This window comes from Lissotriton vulgaris, chromosome 3_1 (genome assembly GCF_964263255.1).
Source record: "Lissotriton vulgaris chromosome 3_1, aLisVul1.2, whole genome shotgun sequence".
Lineage (NCBI taxonomy): Eukaryota > Metazoa > Chordata > Amphibia > Caudata > Salamandridae > Lissotriton > Lissotriton vulgaris.
Genome location: NC_141689.1, coordinates 1421363753 through 1421384035, shown reverse-complemented (window position 1 = coordinate 1421384035; position 20283 = coordinate 1421363753). Strand labels below are relative to the sequence as shown.

The 20283-nt window shown below is 41.9% G+C and overlaps 1 protein-coding gene across 2 annotated transcripts in view; it reads right to left on the bottom strand.

Annotated features, from left to right (window-relative positions):
- The window catches only part of AFF1 (ALF transcription elongation factor 1), a 445670-nt gene that overhangs the window by 112855 nt on the left and 312532 nt on the right, over nucleotides 1-20283 (bottom strand). For both annotated transcript variants that reach the window (XM_086961892.1, XM_086961893.1), the window contains 2 exons: nucleotides 8574-8628; nucleotides 8143-8180 (listed from right to left, as the gene is read on the bottom strand). In XM_086961892.1, coding sequence (XP_086818018.1) covers nucleotides 8143-8180; nucleotides 8574-8628 — 93 coding nt within the window. The remainder of the gene's footprint in view (nucleotides 1-8142; nucleotides 8181-8573; nucleotides 8629-20283) is intronic.

Below are 20283 nucleotides of genomic sequence, written 5' to 3'. Positions count from 1 at the left end.
GATGCCTTGTATTCAGCCACGATTTGCTGATTTTAAAATCACTTGTTCTGCATGTGGCAAGCTTATCGCCTATGGTGAAAAAAGCATAAAGCTCATCGTCCTTGCAGGTGATAATCACAAGTGCCCCCAAAACTAAGTAATTTTGGGGGTTTTTTGTTTTTTTTGCTCCAGTTGAGCCAGTTTCAATTCCCTTTTTTTTTGTTTCTCCCCCTAAAAAAATACAAAAAAAATATAAAACTGTTTTGAAAAGCCAAAAAAAGTACAAAATGTTCAAAAAACACAAAAAAATATAAAACAACAAAAAAGAAAAAAAAAGTTATTTTTAGAACTACCTCCAATTTCTAAAAAAAGGCTTAATTTTTTTAAAACTCTGTCATCTTTTTTCCTCATAGTACGCTCCCCGGTCCGCTCCCCGGTGCGCGTACCGGGCGCTCCCCCCACCAAAACGAAAAAAAATATATATATTTTAAATGCCCCGCGGGGCCCTTTTATAGCCCCCACATCAAACCTAGGGGGTCAAAGGGGGTCTATCCCTGACGCCTTATGGTCATTTCCCCCTTTGTTTTAGCCACCTCTTGTGTCTCGATTTTACCGAGACACAAGATGGCGGCCGCTCCGGACTGTTTCGAATGTTTACAGACACCCGAGAGCCAATCAGCTTTCCATGCGCACCTCGCTTGGCGCGCCCGGAGCGCTCCCCGGGGCGCGTACCGGGGCGCTGCTATAGATATATATTTTTTTTTAACCTAAATTACTCAAAATCCACTGGAGCACATATCTTGAGACATAGCAAAGGCACATCGGGCTACCAGTCCCTACAATGTTGCCAAATTTGGTGGAAATCCATTCAGCCGTTCGGGCTAAAAGTGAAATCGACCGCCCTATGGAAATTAACATGGGGAAAACGCGTTTTGGGACCCCGTTTTTATCTCGGCCCCCGCTTGACCAAACCCCCCCCCCCCCAAACTTTCAGGGAAGGACCGGAACGCCGCGAGACCATTTTGAGGAAATTTTCAGTCAGATTCGTCAACCGGCGCCAAAGTTATTCCAAATAGAATTTTGAGATTTAACATTGAAAAAAATCCTAACTATAACTACCTACTGGCGACCGCCAGTAGGTAATATATATATATATATATATATATATATATATATATATATATATATCTATATATATATATATATATCTATATATATATATATATATATATATATATATATATATATATATATATATTTATTGACCTTTAAGGGAAGAACAACAGGTCGAAAGAGAACAAAAACATAAGTGCTACCAAACATGAGTGTCTAATGTGGGATGATTCAATACATTTTCTTCTAGGACAGGGGGACCTTGGAAAGGTCTGTTGTATGGTTTTTAGGCTGGTAGGACCTTACTTCTGGGTCTGTATTGATGCCAATGGACTCATCACACAGACATATCACTGGCAACGTAAATGACTGTTCATATTGGGTGTTTGTCATTTAAGAACTTCAACGTTCATGGCATTGTTACATCTCAGGACTATTATCATCCTATAGAGGAGCAACTCTGACTTGCCAAATACTGCATCTACCCATGGAAAGATTCAGCTCCAGTAGATCTACTCACCACAGGCAGTCACACCATGAATGCAGCACATTATAGCTCTAGCTCTTCAAGTGCAGGTGGATAAAACCGTAAAAGAATGGTTCCAACATGGACTCCAGCTGTAGAAGCGCTTTAGTTGCAGATATATATATATATCTTGGATACGTTTGTGGCTTTACATTTGAATCAATTAGTCCAAGTGCCTACACATTCAGTATGACACATTCGTTCAGATTGCCACTAATCAATATACACTAAGAGTAGGAGAATTAGCAACCCGATGCTGCTGGGTATCGATACAGGGGGGATGGGAGGAGCGCATCTCCCTGTATGCTGACGATTTATTACTCTATGTACATCACCCCAGACAAACGTTCCATGGGCTCATACATATTCTCAGAACCTTCAGGGACTATACCGGCTACCGCGTCAACTGGGACAAGTCCCTGGTGTTCGTGCTCGCGGGGGAGGCACCGGTGAGGACATCGGCTTGTGCAGATCTGACATTCAAGGAATCGTTCAAGTACCTGGGTGGTATATGGATTACGAAATCCGACTCAGACTTTTTTCGCTTGAAAGTCCATGCACAATTGGACAGACAGAGGGGATGTTGCCCACTGGCGGGGCCTACCAGTGTCACTAATGGGGCGTGTGGTTCTATTTAAGATGTTGGCCCTGCTGCGCTTGCTGTATGCGCTCCAGAATATTCCCTTTGTGTTTCCGGAGAGTTTTTTCCATGCATTGGAAGAGGAGCAGCGCGCACTACTGTTGGGGGGAGGGAGCCCCAGAATCGCCCTACGGAAATTACAATTAGAGGTCTATGAGGGAAGGTTGGTAGTACCGGACCTCAGGAAATATTACTGGGCAACGCAGCTGGTCAATATTAATGGGTGGGTTCTCTCACCCACCGAGGAGCCAGCCTTTCGGGTGAACCGCTTGGCCATGGGGAAGGTCACCTATCTTGTTGCCCTGTACAAGAAGCGGAGGGGCAAGTCGAATGGAGACAATGTTGGTGGCATGGCGGAAGGCAACGAAGGTGGCGCGGTGGGAAGCTAGGCTCACAGAACAAATCTCACTGTGGGAAGGAGATTTTCTGTCGGAGACTGCACGCCTGAAAGGCCTCTGTGGTTTGAGTACCATTGGTATAGATCTGTTGGGGGATGTTTGGAAACGGGGGAAGATACTCGACTTTCCAGCCATGCAATCGGAATATCAGAGGGGTGAGGGGAAATTTTTAAGATATCTGCAGGTCAGGCATGCATTACTTTGCCATCTGAAGGAGGGGGAGCGGTTGCCGGAGTATTCTCCGTTACAAGATAGGCTCTTACTCGATCCCATGGTGGACAAGGCCATCTCACTTGCATACAAAAAGTTAATTAATAACACGCCAGATCCGTTGGGACCGTTACGAGAGGCCTGGGAATCTGATGTTGGGCTCCTTGAGGATGACGATTGGGCGGAGGCCCTACAGAACCCCAGAGAAATAGCAGTCAGGGCACGGTTCCACCTGGTTCAGCTCCGGATTCTTCACCGTTCCTATGTCCCTAGAACAGTGCAGCATCGCATTGGGTTTTGTGGGTCTGGCAAGTGCATAAGGGGATATAATAAGACTGGGACGATTTTGCACATCTTGTGGGCGTGTCCACTGATACAAAGGTATTGGGAAGCTATTGCGCAGGTTATGTTTGAGGTGGTGGGTTCCGAGGTCCCGGTGAACGCCAGATGGTTTATCCTGGGAGTGACAAGGGAGATAGTGTGGCCTAAATGGGCTACCATCTGGCTCACGCTGGCGGGGGCAAAACGAAATATAGCCAGACTGTGGGGGGCTGGAAAAGGGATCTCGACTGGTGTCAGCGAGCTGAACACGTGGTGTATCAGAGCAGAGGGTGCCCGTGTAAATGGGAAAAGATCTGGCAGGCATGGATGGCATACCGGGGGGACTTATTGACTGATACTGCTCACAAGGGTGCCAGGGGCGTTCAGGGTTTAACTGGAAGTGCCACAGATTACTAGCGAACTAAGGGTCCTGCACACGATGAATACTGTCATATAATTGTTTGGCTGACCCACTGCTATGTATATTGTCTCACTGATTAGAAATATTTTATTTTGTTAATAAAAAGATGTTTAAAAAAAAAAAGAATAGGAGAATTAATTGAATTGTCCAGTACAGACCATTAATTAATACATTTTAGCTGGTAAGAAGTCAAACTTAATTTAGAACAATAAATTGACGCTTGCCACGTCATACGGAAGTAGAATCAAATAGAGGAATTGGACTTATTTCATAATCTGCAAAGGTCTCTTAACAGGTTACATCGAAGTTGACACAAGGTGTTGTTTCATGGTTGGATAACTTCATGAGTAAATTAGCACCTCCTTTATATTGAACCGCTCATAGAATAAGAAATATTGCTCCTGGTTTTCTATGCAGTAAGGTTTTGAAAAGATACGGTGCAATAATCTAGTACAGAAATGCAGAAGAAATTTTAGGGCAGAAAATAAAATTATATATAATGCTGCTCTTAAATTGTATAGGAAGGCCAGTAAGGCCACCCGATCAAACTTGTTTACCCTGGAAATCAAAAAATCTATGAACAAGCCACAAGATATCTTTCGAGTCGCTAAACTCTTTTTTACACCCAAAGGCGTGTAACAAACTTTCATTAGATCTTTGTAACAATTTGGCAAATTTATTTGAGACTATAATAAGAAATCTGCTTAAATAATCAAGAATATAAGAACTGGCAACTTCCATCAACAACATAACACTACTTTGACCATTTTTACAGATGTCATGTTATCGCAAACTGAAAAAGCAATTAGAGATAGTAAAGCTGGATCACCAGCAGATTCATGCTCTCCTAAGGCAGAGGTCTTCAAATTGGGGGGCAGGACCCCCAGGGGAGCCTAAAGTGATCCTAGGGGGGCATCAGGTTCTGGCGAAAAGAAGCATTATGCTGATAACAGAGCTTTGTTTTAAGCAAGGAAAAAATGAGCGGCAGTAATGTGCTCTGTAATGGGCCATCGCTAACATCTTTTGTAATCTATATCCTGGCTGGAAGAAGGTGTCAAAAGGGAAGGGACTCCAAATATTCTTCTACATCCCCCACTCCCATTTCTAATAATCACACTGTGGGTATTTTTACACATTAGAAAGGCCTCCCTGACCAGAATTGTATGTTTTGCAATCATGTATTTGGTTGCATTTTTATAGCATTAAGATAATTTAACTGCAATGTTTGAATATGTCTCCTCTTTAAATAAGTCGAGACATATTTAAACATTGCCAATATAATGGAATAATTATGAAAAATTCTGAGGGTGGCCCAATAGTGTAATTTTTTCACTGGGGGCGATGGGCACGGCATAAAAAAGTTTGAAGACCACTGTCCTAATTTCTAGGCTGGAGCTATTGAGGTTTTTAATCCTATGGTCAATGTGCTGTTTAATACATCCTTGACTACAGCGATGGGGCCATCACTCTGGAAACAAGCTAAGAACACACCATGATAGAAAAAACATTCTGCCAACCCGGAGGTAATATTTTTTATCCATATCTATATTACTAGCTTTTTCTAAGATGCTGGAATAGCTAGTGAATGCCCAGCTGCCTGAATATTTGGAAAGGTCAGGATTCCTACACCCCCGCAGTCAGGGTTTAGACTTAAATTCAGTACGGAATCTGCCCTGTTAGAAGTTAGTGTATCTAAAGATCACCTTAGACAGAGGTTTGAATGCTGACCCTATTCTATTAGATTTGTTGGTAGCGTTAGACAGAATATTCCATCTTCTTCTTCTACAAAGATTGGTGGTAGTGGGTGTCTGTGGTTAGGAGCAGAAATTATTTAAATCCTTTTTATGTAATAGACATCAATCGATCGCTATGTTCCATTACTCCTCAAATAATAAGGATCTTCCCTGAGCCCCAAGCTTTTCAATGTTTAAAAGGCCCCCTTAGCTGCGTTGACTGAATTCTTTGAGATCAAAGTAGTGTCTTATGCAGACAATACGAAAATCATCTTATCAATGGTTGAAACTCATCTGACACTTCAGAAGCAACTTTTAAAAGCTGACTATCAAGGGTTATCAGGAGGATGTAACAGAGTTACCTGAAGTGTAATTCAGACAAGACAGAGATTTTGGTCCTTGGGAAAGCTAATTATTTTACCTTTGATGAAATGTGGCCAGAAGGGCTGCTGATCCCTCACTCCCTGCAACTGTAGTAGTAAAACACTTTGGGGTGATATTTGACAATAATGTGTTATTCCGCTAGCAAGTTCTTAATACTACAGGTATGTGCTGTGCCTTAATGTGGACTTTGCAAAAATGTCTAGATTTCTTGCCTTTGGAAGCATGGAAAACAGTTGCACATGGTCTTATCACTTTGTGCATTGACTACACTAACAGCCTCTATCTCTGTCTTCTTAAGACCTTGATTAACAGACTTCAGGTGGTGCAGAATGTGGCAGCGCAATTGATCTTGAAGCTTCCGATGCGATAGTTAATAGCAGGTCATCTCGGACAGTTACAGTGCTTGCTTGTGCATAAGCGCATCCAGTTTAAATCTTTGACTCTGGAACATCATATATACCACAAGGATGGCCCAAAAGGTCTGAGAGAAAGATTTCAGCACTACAATCCTGAGATCTAGTCAAGCACGTTCCTTTCTGCTCCCTGCTTTTAGATGAAAGAGAATGGGAGGCAAATCCTTTTCTTATTTGGTAGCCAAATTACGGAATAAACTTCCCTATCATTGTGTGAGCTGGAGGGGTAAATTAAATTTAGAAAACTGTTAAAAACATGGTTGTTTTCTTCTCAGTAGTTTGGTGAAAGATTAAGTATCTGACTTTGTTCTCTTTTGCTCAGTGCCAGGACACCTACTTAGGTAGCTGTCCACACGCTACAAAACTGACTCATTAATTCCTTCAGAGGTTACAGTGATAAAATCCATACTTAAAGCTCACAGGGTCTCAAAATGCAGTATTGTGGCTCATGATAAAAATGTTTTGCAAGGGGTGGATGTCTCCCCCTAGGTGGAACAGTAGGTGGAACCAATTGCGTTCCTCGTTCTGTTCAGTTGTTTTTATGGACGGCTAAGAAGTAAATAAACATCATAGGACTCATGCTGAAAAACATTTTAAAGACTAGCTGGCCTTCCTTTCCTGTAAGCGAATATATTTTTGATAAGGGTACATAACACTTTGGCGTTATTTGATATGCAGAAACATGTGGGTATTCTTCTACTTTACCGGACGTAGGCGTGAATGTGAAAAATGGGCCCGATTCACAGAACTAACCTAAGACAAAATCCTAAACGTACTACTTTTGTATTCACAGAAGGCATTTAGCATTAGTAAAGTTAGGATTTTGTCTTAAGTCTGTCCTACGTCTGTCCTACGTCCGTCCTACGTCCGTCCTACGTCTGTCCTACGTCTGTCCTAAGTCTGTCTTAAGACACAATCCTAACTTTACTACTACTAAATGCCTTCTGTGAATACCAAAAGTAGTAGGATAGACTTAAGACAGACCTAAGACAAACTGAAGACAAACTGAAAACAAATTAGGACAGACTTAAGACAAAATCCTAACTTAACTACTACTAAATGCCTTCTGTGAATACCAAAAGTAGTAAGTTTAGGATTTTATCTTAAGTTAGTTCTGTGAATCGGGCCCTATGTCTCTGACTCAGGCTGCTTTCCCTTCTCATCTGATCTGGTTTTCTAAATGTTATCATCTTGTTACTTCTTTCAGTAAAGATCTCATCAGTACTTTTGTTTGGAAGGTCACACGCATGTTAGGTACTACTTTTGTTTAATATAGCTTTTTCTAAATCACTAAAAAAGGAAGTCAGTATATATAGGGAGTGAAGCGTTGACATACAGCATTAATCATTACAAATATATTACTGTTGAAACTTGATAATTTATGAAGGTGCAATTAGATAAACACCTACAAAACTGTTTCCAACAAGTTCCTTTAACATCAGATCTGAAATCGTGAGACCATATACAAAGCACTTTAATGAAAAGGGAATACCATTGAGAGCTAGCAAGTATATTTGTGTGAATGTGCCCTATCTGAATCTCAAACATATGTTATAGGTTCACAGCCAGTACTTGCTTCCATGCAGGTAGGAATTTGCTGGTCTTTAAAGCAGAAGGTTAACATATGTATCAGGACAAGTTTAAAAGAAACGGTACACACCTACTCAAAATACTTTTTCACTTGGCAGGGGTGACCGAATTAAACACCAAAGGCTAGAGAAAGTGCTGATATTTATGCTTGTAATTGACCCCTCCAGTGAAGGACTAGAGGCACAATGACTAAAATCTGAAAACCAAGGTGTAATTTGCTATTGTTTCCCTAACTGAAAAGCAAGGCAGCATTATGTTATTTAAGTACTTTCGTGATAATCTCAGTCTCTGTCACTATTTTCATAAATCTAAAATAAAAATATGGGCAATTCATACAGTGCAAATGGGTATTTTCCTATGAGCCACACAAAATATTAAATTTTTGCATGCCTACATATAGAAAAAAAGACATACCTTGGTGGAGCAGAAGACAGGGGTTCCTTTTCAGAGACCTGAGAATGTAAACAGAGAAATTCTTCTTAGACAATTACCACAGTCATACAAATTCTCAACATCACAGAAAGCAGCTATACTGTCGTCAAGTTGGGCAGTTACACTCAGCCAAGAACTATAAACAGAGCCAAGGACTAAGACTTAACCACGTGATGAAATCTGAAATTCTAAGTACGAACACATGGAGACCTTCCTTGAACCCACTTAGATAACAACTGAAAACATTGCACAGGTCCTCCACAACCAGAACAGCATCAAGACGTGTCTAGTAATTCAGGACCTTATTATAGAGCCCATTATTACACATCCCCTATTTGTGCAAACGATTATGCACGCGTTTTGTTGCATTCACGCTTACAAGGCTGGAAATAGTATAGACATTCAATACAGACCTGATCCGGCTCACTTTCTTCACTGTCGCTGATCTGAAGATCATCCTCAAGCCTTCTGAAATAGAAAGATGGGGAAAAGAAAACATATTCTTTTACTTCAAGGTTGTTCAAAGTCAGAACTCTCATGCAGAACGATTTTTGGGCCATAAAGGGTTTAGAACATCCCACTCCGATTAATAAAAATTTCACGTCACAATAGAGAATGCACATATTTAGTACCTGAGCATTCAAGAAAACTAAATTAAGATGTCGTTCTGAAATCAGATATGGAGCTCAATCATTGAATTAAAGTCCCACAGAAAAGACACGTGATTCTTTAATGAGACACACACAACTGGTTTTCTGATCTATGCCATGTGTACTTTCTCCATGATTTATATGAACAGATTTTGAAAACTGAATACCTCGGACATTCCACAAACACAGAAGTAGGTTTATAATTTTGCATTCACTGAGGAGCACAGAATGACTTCATTGACAGAGCTCAAAAACAGAAAAAATAGACGAGAGAACTGTGTGGAATTATGCCAATTTTTCCATACAGTATAATCTGCTGTCACGTAAGGGCTTCCTTGTGTGTAGTCCAGCCTCTCTGAAAACCGGAAATGGTTCTAAATCTACTGATATATGCCAGGAAAGATGGCGGAAAACTTCGACTGGCCAATCTTATACGCCTGGTAAAGTTCTCCATGATAAGTAAATTCACCTTAAACCCCAAAGTTTTGGATGTGCAGGATCTTATGGAACAAAAAGTTATCTACTATTTGAAGAGGAAACTTTAAGGTTATGCGGGTTACGCAAACAAATCTCAAAAGTTTTAATTTGGTTAGAAGACATGACACTACTCAGCTTTCAGAAGCACATTTTTTGTGGCTTGGTGGTTCACTAGTAACTCATTAAAATTAAATTTACATTCTTAACGAGTCGGGTCAATAAGCTGTCTTCCAGGTGTTTTCTATTTTGGAGCCTTCTATGCAAAATTATTTATTTTCTTCCTCCATGCTTCTGTTGGTGACCAGGAGTCTATACTTAGCCGGCTGGGCTATTGTAATTCTCAGTTTTTGACTCTTCAATTTGCTTGAAGCAATGGCTGCAGGGAATTCAAAATGCAGCTATCTGCCAGCTTCCTCCTCAGCTTCCTCGGCACTCCTCATTTGCCTTGAATATCCTACCTTGGCTACCAGCAGCCAACCAGGTTACTTCTAAGGCACTTTGTATAGTATTTTTTAACTCGCCCTAACTTTGGGCTCTTGATATCTTCAGAAAACATTTCGTCATTACAATTCAGCTTGAGCACTGAGGTTCTTTCTCTGAAGCCCATGTTGTTTGGGTCCAAGGTTTCGAGGTATTTGCAGAAGTGCCTGTGCCTTGTTGGTGATTGTACAAAAACATGCAGTTCATTGGCACTTACGACTGCTTACTATTAATCAGCTGTTGCCTTTTAGCAAAGCATTAAAAAATAGCTTTTTTCTCACTAACTTCGTTTATAGCTTCTGGTGCTGTAACAAGCCATTTTAGCATTTTCCCTGTTTTCCAATGCTTCGTCCCAGAGCCAGGACCCCTTAATAGACAATTGTGTGCTCTATAAATCTGTTTTTCATTATATCACAACTGAATTTATTTCATGCACGCAATCTAAAAGTGGTTTAGACCAGGTGTATAACCCTACCCATAATACATTTGGTGACGTTTTAGGGAACATGGCACAAAGGTGTCATGATTACTCAAGTCTCCCTTCAGGGTGTCCCATGAGGTTTTATGATCCATAATGACCAAATCAAAAACTCTGGAAATATGTATAGATGCACAACAGAGACTAACACTTTAAAGTGGTTTTTAAACCTCATCGGAGTGGTTTAATGGATCTCTTGACCCTGGTCTTTATAATCTGCTCCACTCCTGTGAAGGGCTTGGTCTTTACCAGCAGGTCTCTAAGGCTACACATAAAGCTGGCCATCTCCTTGACCTAATGATCTCCGAACTCCATCTTCTCCAGATGGGTGAGGTCCTTCCTATGGACTGGACGGACCATTTCTTGGTGAAATTCTTTGTTAAATTTAAGACTCGTCAAACCCAAGTCCGGCGTCCAATGACGGAATATGTTAGCAGAAACTGGAAGGCGCTCGCACACATGAGGATCGACGGTCATGTGTTTAAATCGTGGAAAGTTTCTCCTCCGACAAAACTGTTGAGGAGAACTATGCCTCATTGTGTCTAAGGATCACTTCGATCCTGGGCACCTGCGCCCCTCTTAAAAAGCATAGAGGTAAAGGAAAAGTGTCTGCCCCATTGTTTAATGCCTCACTAAAAGACTTGAAACTTGAATGTAAACAGGCTGAGAGGAGATGGAGGCATAGGTATAAGGAGACAGACAAGCTGCTGTGGAAACATAAAATTGAGGAGTATAAACATGCGATAAAAAGGACCAGGGCTGACTACTTCACCTCCATCATTTTTAATGCCTCAAATAGTGCTAGGAGTATTTTTAATATCTTGAACAGTCTTATCAGCCCTGATTGTTCGAAGAATGAAATAGTTCCCTCTCAAGACCTTTGAGAGAATTTGGTTAGTTTCTTCCAGGAAAAAATCCAATTGATTATTAATGATCTTGCGGGTGTCCAGCTGGCCGCCGGGAACCCCGTATCTGAGGCCAGGTGCCCAGAAGTCCATACTAAGGAGGAGTCGGAGGGTGTGGATAATGGCCTGGGGTGGTAGGATACTGAAACCCTAATTGAGTTCAGGCCACTCTCAGCGGAGGAATTTAATCGCATGGCACATGATATTACCTCCGGCTCCACCCTGGATCCAGTGCCACATAAGATCTGGAAGAAGTATGAGGATGAACCCCTCCCTACCCTTCGGCTGATCTGTAATCAATCGCTGGTGAGTGGAATAGTGCCCAGACAATGGAAACACGCGCTAGTGTCCCCGCTACTGAAAAAGAGGTCTTTAGATCCGGAATGTTCTAAAAATTATAGACCCATCTCCTTATTGCTGTTCCCATCTAAAATTGTGGAACGTGCTGTTGCCATCACACTTTCCGAGCACCTTGAACAACACAACTGGCTGGAAGAGGCTCAGTTCGGCTTCTGGCCGGCGCATGGGACGGAGACTGCCCTGGTGGCCGTCATGGATGAGCTTTAGAGGCGGGCAGACAGGAGTCAGGCAGTCGCGTTGATTTTGCTTGACCTGTCTGCCGCCTTTGATACAGTAAATCACGGGATTCTGCTGGAGAGACTTAGTGAGGTTGGAGTGAGAGGCTGTGCCTTACGCTGGTTTCGTTCCTTCCTGCACGATAGACAACAGGCAGTGTCCCTCCCCCCTTTTCAATCTACCTTTTCTAATGTGCAGCATGGTGTGCCTTAGGGATCGGCAATTAGCCCTATTCTTTTTAACATTTATTTAAAACCTTTGATTGCGGTCATAAAATCTCATGACATAGACACAGTTAACTATGCTGATGATACTCAGATGTTCCTCTCCTTCGATGGAGAGGATTCAACGTCTGTGGAGGTTTTCCATTATTGCCTGCAGGATACGGCCCGATGGCTCCGGGCCAACTCCTTACAATTTAATGCTGGCAAGACAGAGGTGATTGTGTGTGCTGCGAATAAAATCCCTCGCCCTCTTCCTGACAATTTTTGGCCCCCGGGCTTTTCTAACACTGTGCAGCCAATAAAAACTGTCCGTAATCTAGGTAATATGTTTGATTGCAAGCTTTCCCTGGAAGCCCAGGTTACAAAAACAACAGCCACCTGTTTTGCAATCATCAGGTCCCTTCGCAAAATTTTCCCTCTTCTACCTTTTCAGGCGCCCGCCTTAGTGGCGAGGTGTACCATCCTCAGTAGGCTTGACTACTGTAATGCTCTCCTTCTAGATTCCCCTAATTTCCTCCTGGACAGACTACAAAGGATCCAATCAGCGGCTGCCAGATTGGTGCTAGGTATGTCAGGAAGGTCTTCTGCCTCTGCGGCTTTGGCAAAACTTCACTGGCTCCCCCTGAGACAGAGAGTGCACTTTAAATCGCTCTGCCTGGTTTTTAAAGCCCTTCACGGGGGCGGACCGCTAATCCTGTGCAAAACATTTGATTGGTACACTCCCTCGAGACTGCTCCGCTCGTCCTCGGCCAGACTGGTGAAGGTACCAAGATTTAAGAAAGTCAGGTCAGGGGGTAGATCCTTTGGAGTGGCTGCAGCCAGACTGTGGAACAAACTCCCCTGGGAGATTAGGCAAATTAGAGAACTTCTCCCGTTTAGGAGACGTGTTAAAACCTGGCTGTTTCCCTAAGAATTAGATGGCTGCCTCTGCCTGACTCACTCCTACTCTTTAAGCTGCTTAGCGCCAGGATACCTGCAAGGTGACAGTGCGCTCTACAAATTGAATAAATAAATAATAAATTCAAAAAAATTGTTAAATGTTCGAGAAGGAGTCCACAGAGGTGCATTTGATGAGATCATCTAAAATATATGCAAATTTAAGACTGGAGCTTAAAGTTACTTATATTCAAATGTCCCTAAATCTAAAACTAATAAAGGGCTTCAACATGCTTTACGTGCTTTATAGAAATTCCAACCTATCGTATTTAGATTAGGGGGGCGTAATATGCGTAGTTCCATATAGCATAATCCTGTAGAATTACCTAGGAATTATGCTTGTATTATGCGAGAAGAGCAATTCTGCCTTTAGCATTATTTCTCAGTGAAAAAATGCCTCCGATATACGGGATGCATGTTCTGCTAGGAATAAAGCGAAATGTATAAAAACCTGGGAAGCGAGCATAAGCAGCCACTCGCTAAATGTGCTCTTGGGGTAGGATTTCCCCCCAATTTACTACGGGCATTTAGCACTATTTTCTTAGAGTAAAATGCACCCTTGTGTTCAAAATGAAAGTGAGGATGCATTTTGCGCTAAGAAACAGCACTGAATGCAGCCGAACACGAATAGCAAGCACTTTCCCCCAAAATGACTGGCCTAATTTTGATACGAACTGAAGCATAGATAAACAATTAATTACTGCAGAAACCTCGCAACCTTAAAACACACAAAAGAAGCACACAAAATACAGAGGCTTTAACTTAGTATCGACGTCCTTTGTTGCCAAAATTCCTGTATCGTTGCCACTCCCCACATCTGCTTAAATATTTTCTAATTACAGCAAACAGTAAAGAGCTCTTACAGCAATTATTACTTTCAATCAATCTGATTGTGCACAAGGATCTGCCCGAGGAGTATGTCCCTGTTGGTGCACAACACTTAGGCCCACAATATAGACGAGTCTAAGTGTCTTATGCGAGGACTCCACACTGTGCCCCCTTGCTTTGCTGACTGGCTGCCTGACAGATGATGGATGGATATGTTTTACGGGCTGGGCACGAATTCAAAGATGCGAGGGTAGCTCCGACAGAGATTTCTGAAAGTAAGAAAGTAAAAGTAAGACCTGCACCGTCTTTTATTGTCTGCATCAGAACGTGGAGGTCAATGAAAAAAAAAACACATTACTATTTACACCTCAACATCTTGGCGGTCGGAAATAAAACGGAAAGAAGTGACCAGGAGCACAAGAAGAGAAAAACAGACTAAAGTGGCTCTAAAAGCAGCATTTACGTGCACGTGTAAAACAGTTTGATTTCACAATATTCCGAAGGCTGAGCGGGAGTAGGTTCCTTGTTAGGGGCTTGACCCCTGAAAGGCTCTGACTCAAGTTTTGACATGTCAGAACTGTGGGAATTCCACCAACAACAAGGATCAGAAATACAAGGCCCTGCCAGTCTACAAAGGGTCAGTTTGCGAGAAAGGAGATAGCCCAGTCTTGTAGACAGCTGTATGCTTCAGGCAGTGTGCCTTCAGCTTCACCTGAAAGCATGGTATCTTCAGTCTGGATTAAAACTAGTCCTGGGCAGAGTTCGCGGAATTCCACTTAAGTGACAAAAAAACTCAGCCAAGCTAAGGGTGTTCGGCAAGCGGCGGAGTGTATTACCTTCAGCCGTTTGCACTGACTTTTAGCAGTGGGTTTTTGTCCCGCACTGTAAAATCAGCGTGAATGGCATCATGCACAGCGCAAGAAGGCACTGCTTCTTTCTGCTGCTCGAGTAGAAGTTCTACGCGAGCAGCAGTTTCCACAACACGAACAGAAGGTTTCTCAACACGAGCAGTAGCGACCATATGCTGGGAAGTGGTCTAGAGTTGGATTTTCTTCGTTTGCGCTTGCTAACTTACCATTGGTGAGCACGAGCATGGAAAAAACTCAGTTTTGCTATGCGAAGCAGAGTTTTTCGTAACTCCAGGAGCTTGGTAGAGCGCAAAAATCTCTGCAAACTACGCAAACAGAATTCATAGCATAGACCTAATAAAAACACGCAGCCGGACACCGCTGACCAAAGTAAACAAAATATTAAATACATGATCCTGATTTAGTCAAACCCTGGTTACGTTTCTATCCTAAAACAGAATTACTTTTTCCAAGAGCAGGATTAAGTTTGTTTTCTGGGAACGGGACAAAACCCAAATGTGGTGGGTCGTTAGAGAAATGGTTTTCTCTCCATGGAGAAAAATAACTCTGTGGGTGCAGATTTACTGCATAAAAAAAATCAGGCCTTCAATATGAAGGGTCTTAGTGTGCAAACCGTAGTGCTACTAGTGCATTTACACAAACCTTGCCTAAGTTCCTTGGCAACAGATGTATGTACTCTATATCTTTAAAAAGTAGCAGACACAAACATTAACTTAACAATGGTTCCGCTATTAATAAAGTTTCTCCCTCAAAATCGTTCACTTCATTTAAATTATGAATGAAATTGAACAACATTAAAAAATGTATTCCACGGCTTCGTATGACAGGCTCATATACAAAGTACAGGTCAAGTCAGACACTTATTTAATGATCTGTTTGTCTTTTCTGGGCACCAAATCCTGAGTGATCCTGCCACCGTGGTTGCCGTTTTATGCCACAGTTTTGTACTATAATGTACAGATGGCACCATTGCTCCCATTGGTTCACCATGGCACCCTCTACTGCAGTATGCACCTGTTCCTATCACTGCCCGTGTGCACTGTTCACTGTATGTACCCTTTCTCATAGATTGGAACGTCTCTGTCGATCTTTTTGCATTTTCTGAAAATGACTAATAAAGATTTTTTTTTTAATAAGACGTTTTCCAATCTGAATTAAGCATGAGACAAGAAGGGAATTTATTGTATTGAAGTGTATTGAAGTCGACTTTAAACATCATTCTCTAAGAGTTAAAGCACAGCAACGGTTTTGAAAGCAGGGACATGCCTGGTGATGGTGTCTGAATAATGCATTATCTTGAATATTTTAAAGCTTAGTTACTTGTGCCGGATAAAACAAAAACAAATTCATTTTACGTCTCGGTTCCCATCAACAAGGCAGCAGAAATCCATTATTTCAAAATATGCAGTGGCTAACAATCCAATTCTGTTGGCGCCGAACTTAAACACCTGTCTCACAACACCCACTGACTTGTGTCCCTCCTTAAAAGGAGCGTGAGTGAATAAGACATTTCACTCGTCTAGGCTGTGTTACCGGATGTTTATTTTTTATTTATTTATTTTTGGAGTTTTGTATAGCGCCAACAAGACCCAAAATAGGGTATCAGAGCGCTTCACAGTAATGAACAAAACAAATTCAAGACAGTTTAATAGGGTCCTAGAGAGAAAGAGATCAGGCAAATATGAAAAACGGATAGGTACAGTTTGATAAAAACATGCTAAGTAGACATAGGTACTTCAGTTCGGTGCATTTAAGGCAAGTTTAAGTGCAAACAAAACTTATTTGGCAAGGTAGTCCACACAAGGAATCATAGAGACGAGTTTAGAATAGCGAAGTTGGTAAGATGTAAGCAGGGATGTGATCGAAGGTGGAACTTCCTCAGGAAACAGATTTAGTGATCAAAGAAGTGGGGAGAGTCACTCTAAGAGAGGGGTAAGTCAAAAGGATATGTTGAAGTTTAAAAAGTCAAGGTGGTTGAGTAATGCTAAGGATTTAAGGGAGAAATGTTCTCATCAGAAAGATTTTAGCTGCCGTTTTTAATGTTGTTGAAGAGATTCTTCTGATGCTGGGGGGAGAGACTTCCAAATTCTTTGTGCCGCTCCAGAGAATGCTCTGTCATATGTTTTTTTACTTGCTGAAGCAAGAACGTTTTAGGAGCAGAGTGTCGGAGCTCCTAGTGAGTCTGCTTCCACCTGATAATGTACGTTTCCGGGCTAGGTATTGGTTTTTTTTTTGTAGTGTAAGGCTTTATGTGTGATGCAGGCCATCTTTAGCTGTATTCTCGCTTCGTAAGGCAGCCAGTTGAGTGCTTTCAGGTGTGGTGAGATGTGGTAAAATGTTCTAGAACCTGTTAAGAGTCTTGCGGCTGTGTGGAAGCAAGCTTTTAAAGGGGCTGTTGAGATCTTGGGAAGACCCAATAACATTGTGCATCAGTATTCCAGCCTCGAGATGACCAATGCCTGAACTGCAGTTTTGAGGTCTGGGGTCCCGATGAATGGTTTCATTTTTCTGAGACAGCTGAGGTGAGAGCGAGCATTTTTAGCTAGCATGTTGATGTGTTTTTGCATGTTTAGATTATTACCCAACGTGATTCCAAGTTCCAAGTGATTTGGTGGAGTCCACTAGGATCTGGGTACAGTTTAGAGCAAGGATCATCATAGTCCAGTCCTTTATCACCAGAGAGATTTTAGGGGGGAACTTAGAAGGTATTCAGTTTTTTGTGAGTTTAGCTTAAGGTAGTTGGTGGTTAGCCAGTGGACGGTCTTTTCAAGAACATGATTCATCAACTTTATCTCTTCAAGGGAGGTGACCATGATGTACAACTGTGTCATCTGCAGACATATAGAATGAGTTATTCGCCTGTTGTAAAATCAGTTAGGGATTCGACATAGAAGTTGAATAGTGCAGAGGATAAAGTAGGGCCTTGTGGTACTCCCAAAAGATTAGGAGATGGAGGAGATAGCCCCATCCTGTTTTCTAGCCTTTCCAGTATTTTGCCATGATTAACAGTATCAAATGTGGACGAGAGGTCGAGCCGCACTAGCAGGCAAGTTTCATTCCGGTTGAGTGCGAGTAGGGTGTCGTCCACAATGTGTAGAATTGCCGTTTCGGTGCTGTGTCCAGGTCTGAATCCAGACTGGCAGTCGGTAGAAGCTTGAAATTTGTGATGTGTTAGTTTGATTGTTGTTGAACAAATTTTTCCAAAACCTTGGCTAGCATGGGAATGTTGATTATTGGTCAAAAGTTATTTGGGTCAGAGGGGTAATCTGAAGGTTTTTTAGGATGGGGTGACTTGACAAATTTTTAGGCAATTCGGGATGGAGCCTTGTGAAAGCGAAGCATTGATGATTGTGGCTCAGAGAGGGGTGATGATGTGGTAGATAGGAGATAGACATTTAGAGAAGAGAGGGTCATTAAAGTGGTTATTGGGTTTGATAGTCGATAAGGTTTTATTAATATCATTGAGACCATGAAGCTTAACCGCTTCCGTGCGGTGCGAATTCCCCACCCATGCTGACTCCGCCTTGCGCGGGCGGAGTCATGACGGAACGGTTCCGTCATCAGCACAGCTCACCCGTAGCTGATGACGGAACCGTTCTGTCATCAGCATGGAAGGGGTTAAAGGATGACCATAGAGTGTTATTTTTGGGCGATGGCAGAGTAGGTTGGATTAGATCATCGACTTGATGGTTCTTTGGAATAGCTGAGTTGGTTGCGACTGTCAGGAGCTCATTTTGTAATGAGTTGGCTTTGGCTGTGAAGAAGTAAAGAAAATTCTTCATTACTTAGCTGCGGTTAGAGGTCAAGAGTGTGTTTTTGGCCAGTTTATATGATTGTTGTTTTAAGATTTCGAATAGTTTCTTCGGTTTGTCTTTAGCGTTGTCAACTTCCGAACGAAAGAAGTATTTTTTAGATTTTAGAATACGTTTGTTATAGGAGTTTCTAGATTATCTTAGCAGTTTGAGATGAGGTGAGGAGGGATGTTGTCTCCATATCCGTTCAGTTAGTCTCAGTTTGTGTCTTTCTTCGTTAAGAGTTTAATTGAACCACAGGTTTTTGTCTTTGTCCGGAATTCTTTTGAGTTAAGGTGTGGGTAGGTGGTCGTTTAGTTTGATCATCGAGGAGCTGTAATGATTGTGAGTTCATTAACGTAGGATAAGTCATTGGGAGGAAGGAGTTCTTTCTCGGAGTAGGTAGGTAGATTGTCCCAAATCAGATTTTTTGTGTCACTGGTCCACTGTCGGGCATGAGTTGCTGTGGGGAAGGTTTCCTTTTTGTGGTGGATATTTGGAAGGTGAATATATGATGGTCTGACCAATCGCATGAAATGATCGAGATAGATTCAACCAGTTTTTCTTTAGAGATGATCCTGTCCAATGTAGCACCTTTGCTATGAGTTGAATGAGTTGGTAATGAGCAGGCTTGGATCAGGGAATGGTCTGCTAGGAAGGTTTTGACGGCATTGACCTGCTTCTCAACGGGGTCATCCCAGTGAAGATTTAAGTCCCCTAGGAATAAGTCATTGGAGTGAGGGGTGGAGTTTGTAGTAATGATTTCCATTAGTTGGTCTATGAATAAGAAGTTTTTATCTGTGGGGTGGGGGGGTAAAATATATGAAGTTAGTAGGGATGGCTATCTGAAGATTTTATGGAGAGCCTGAGATATTCACAGAATTCAAGGGGTTCGGAGTGAAACTTCGAGATAGGGATGTTGGATCAGTGTATAACAGCGATACCTCCGCCCGTTTTATGAAGTCTGTCTAATCTTATAATGTTGTAGTTATGGGGGACAAGGATGTCTAGGCATGGAGAGGATTATTCAGTAAGCCATGATACAGTTAGGATGGTTATGTCCACTTTATGGTTCAGGATGAGGTCTGCGATGTCGCAGGCGTGTTTCATGGCTGAGCGGTAGTTGAGTATGAGGCAGGAGATCGGAGTCAATACGTTTCCCAGAGCAATGTCCTGAGTATCAGGGGTTAAGGTTACTCTTTGTAGGTTATTAGGGTTTATCTTTCTGTTAATCGGCTGTGAAGATCTATTAGGATTGATGGGGACTGGGTGAATAGAGAATTCATCCTTATTCGTGAGGGGACATGGAGTTGACTCGTAGGAGAGTAGTAAGGTTTGGATTTCAGAGTCAGCTAAGTAGTCGTGGTGTTTGAGAGTACGGTATATCCGCTTTGACAGAGGTTGCGGGATGGAGTATGGATTGATGTTGGCTGAGGTTAAAGATTGTTGAAGAAGTTCAATTTTTTAGAGAGAATTTTCTGAGAGTTTTAGTATATTTTTAATTTCTAAGATAATCTTTTGTAGGTTTTGGTTTGTCATGTCTGTCTGGCCTCTGAGTGTGTGTCATTTGAAACCTTGGAACTTCTCCGCCTGGTTGCCTTAGAGCCCAATATATTAAATTATTTCGAGATCAGTGACAAATTGCCTGATCTCAGCTACCAAAAAGCCAAGTGTTTCTACATACAAGAAAAACCAGGGTTCTCCATCAGTGTGGCATACACCGTAGAAGAGTTTTTACCATTTCATGGCCGGGACGAAGGAAAAATGCAAAAAAGAAAGGGGAATAAAAGCAATATAAAATAAAATCACAACCAACAACAAGTAAAAATACAAATAAACCAAATGACAAAATGGCATGTAAGTAACAAGTAGATAAATATTTTACTCACATTTTATTCTCTGCCTTTAG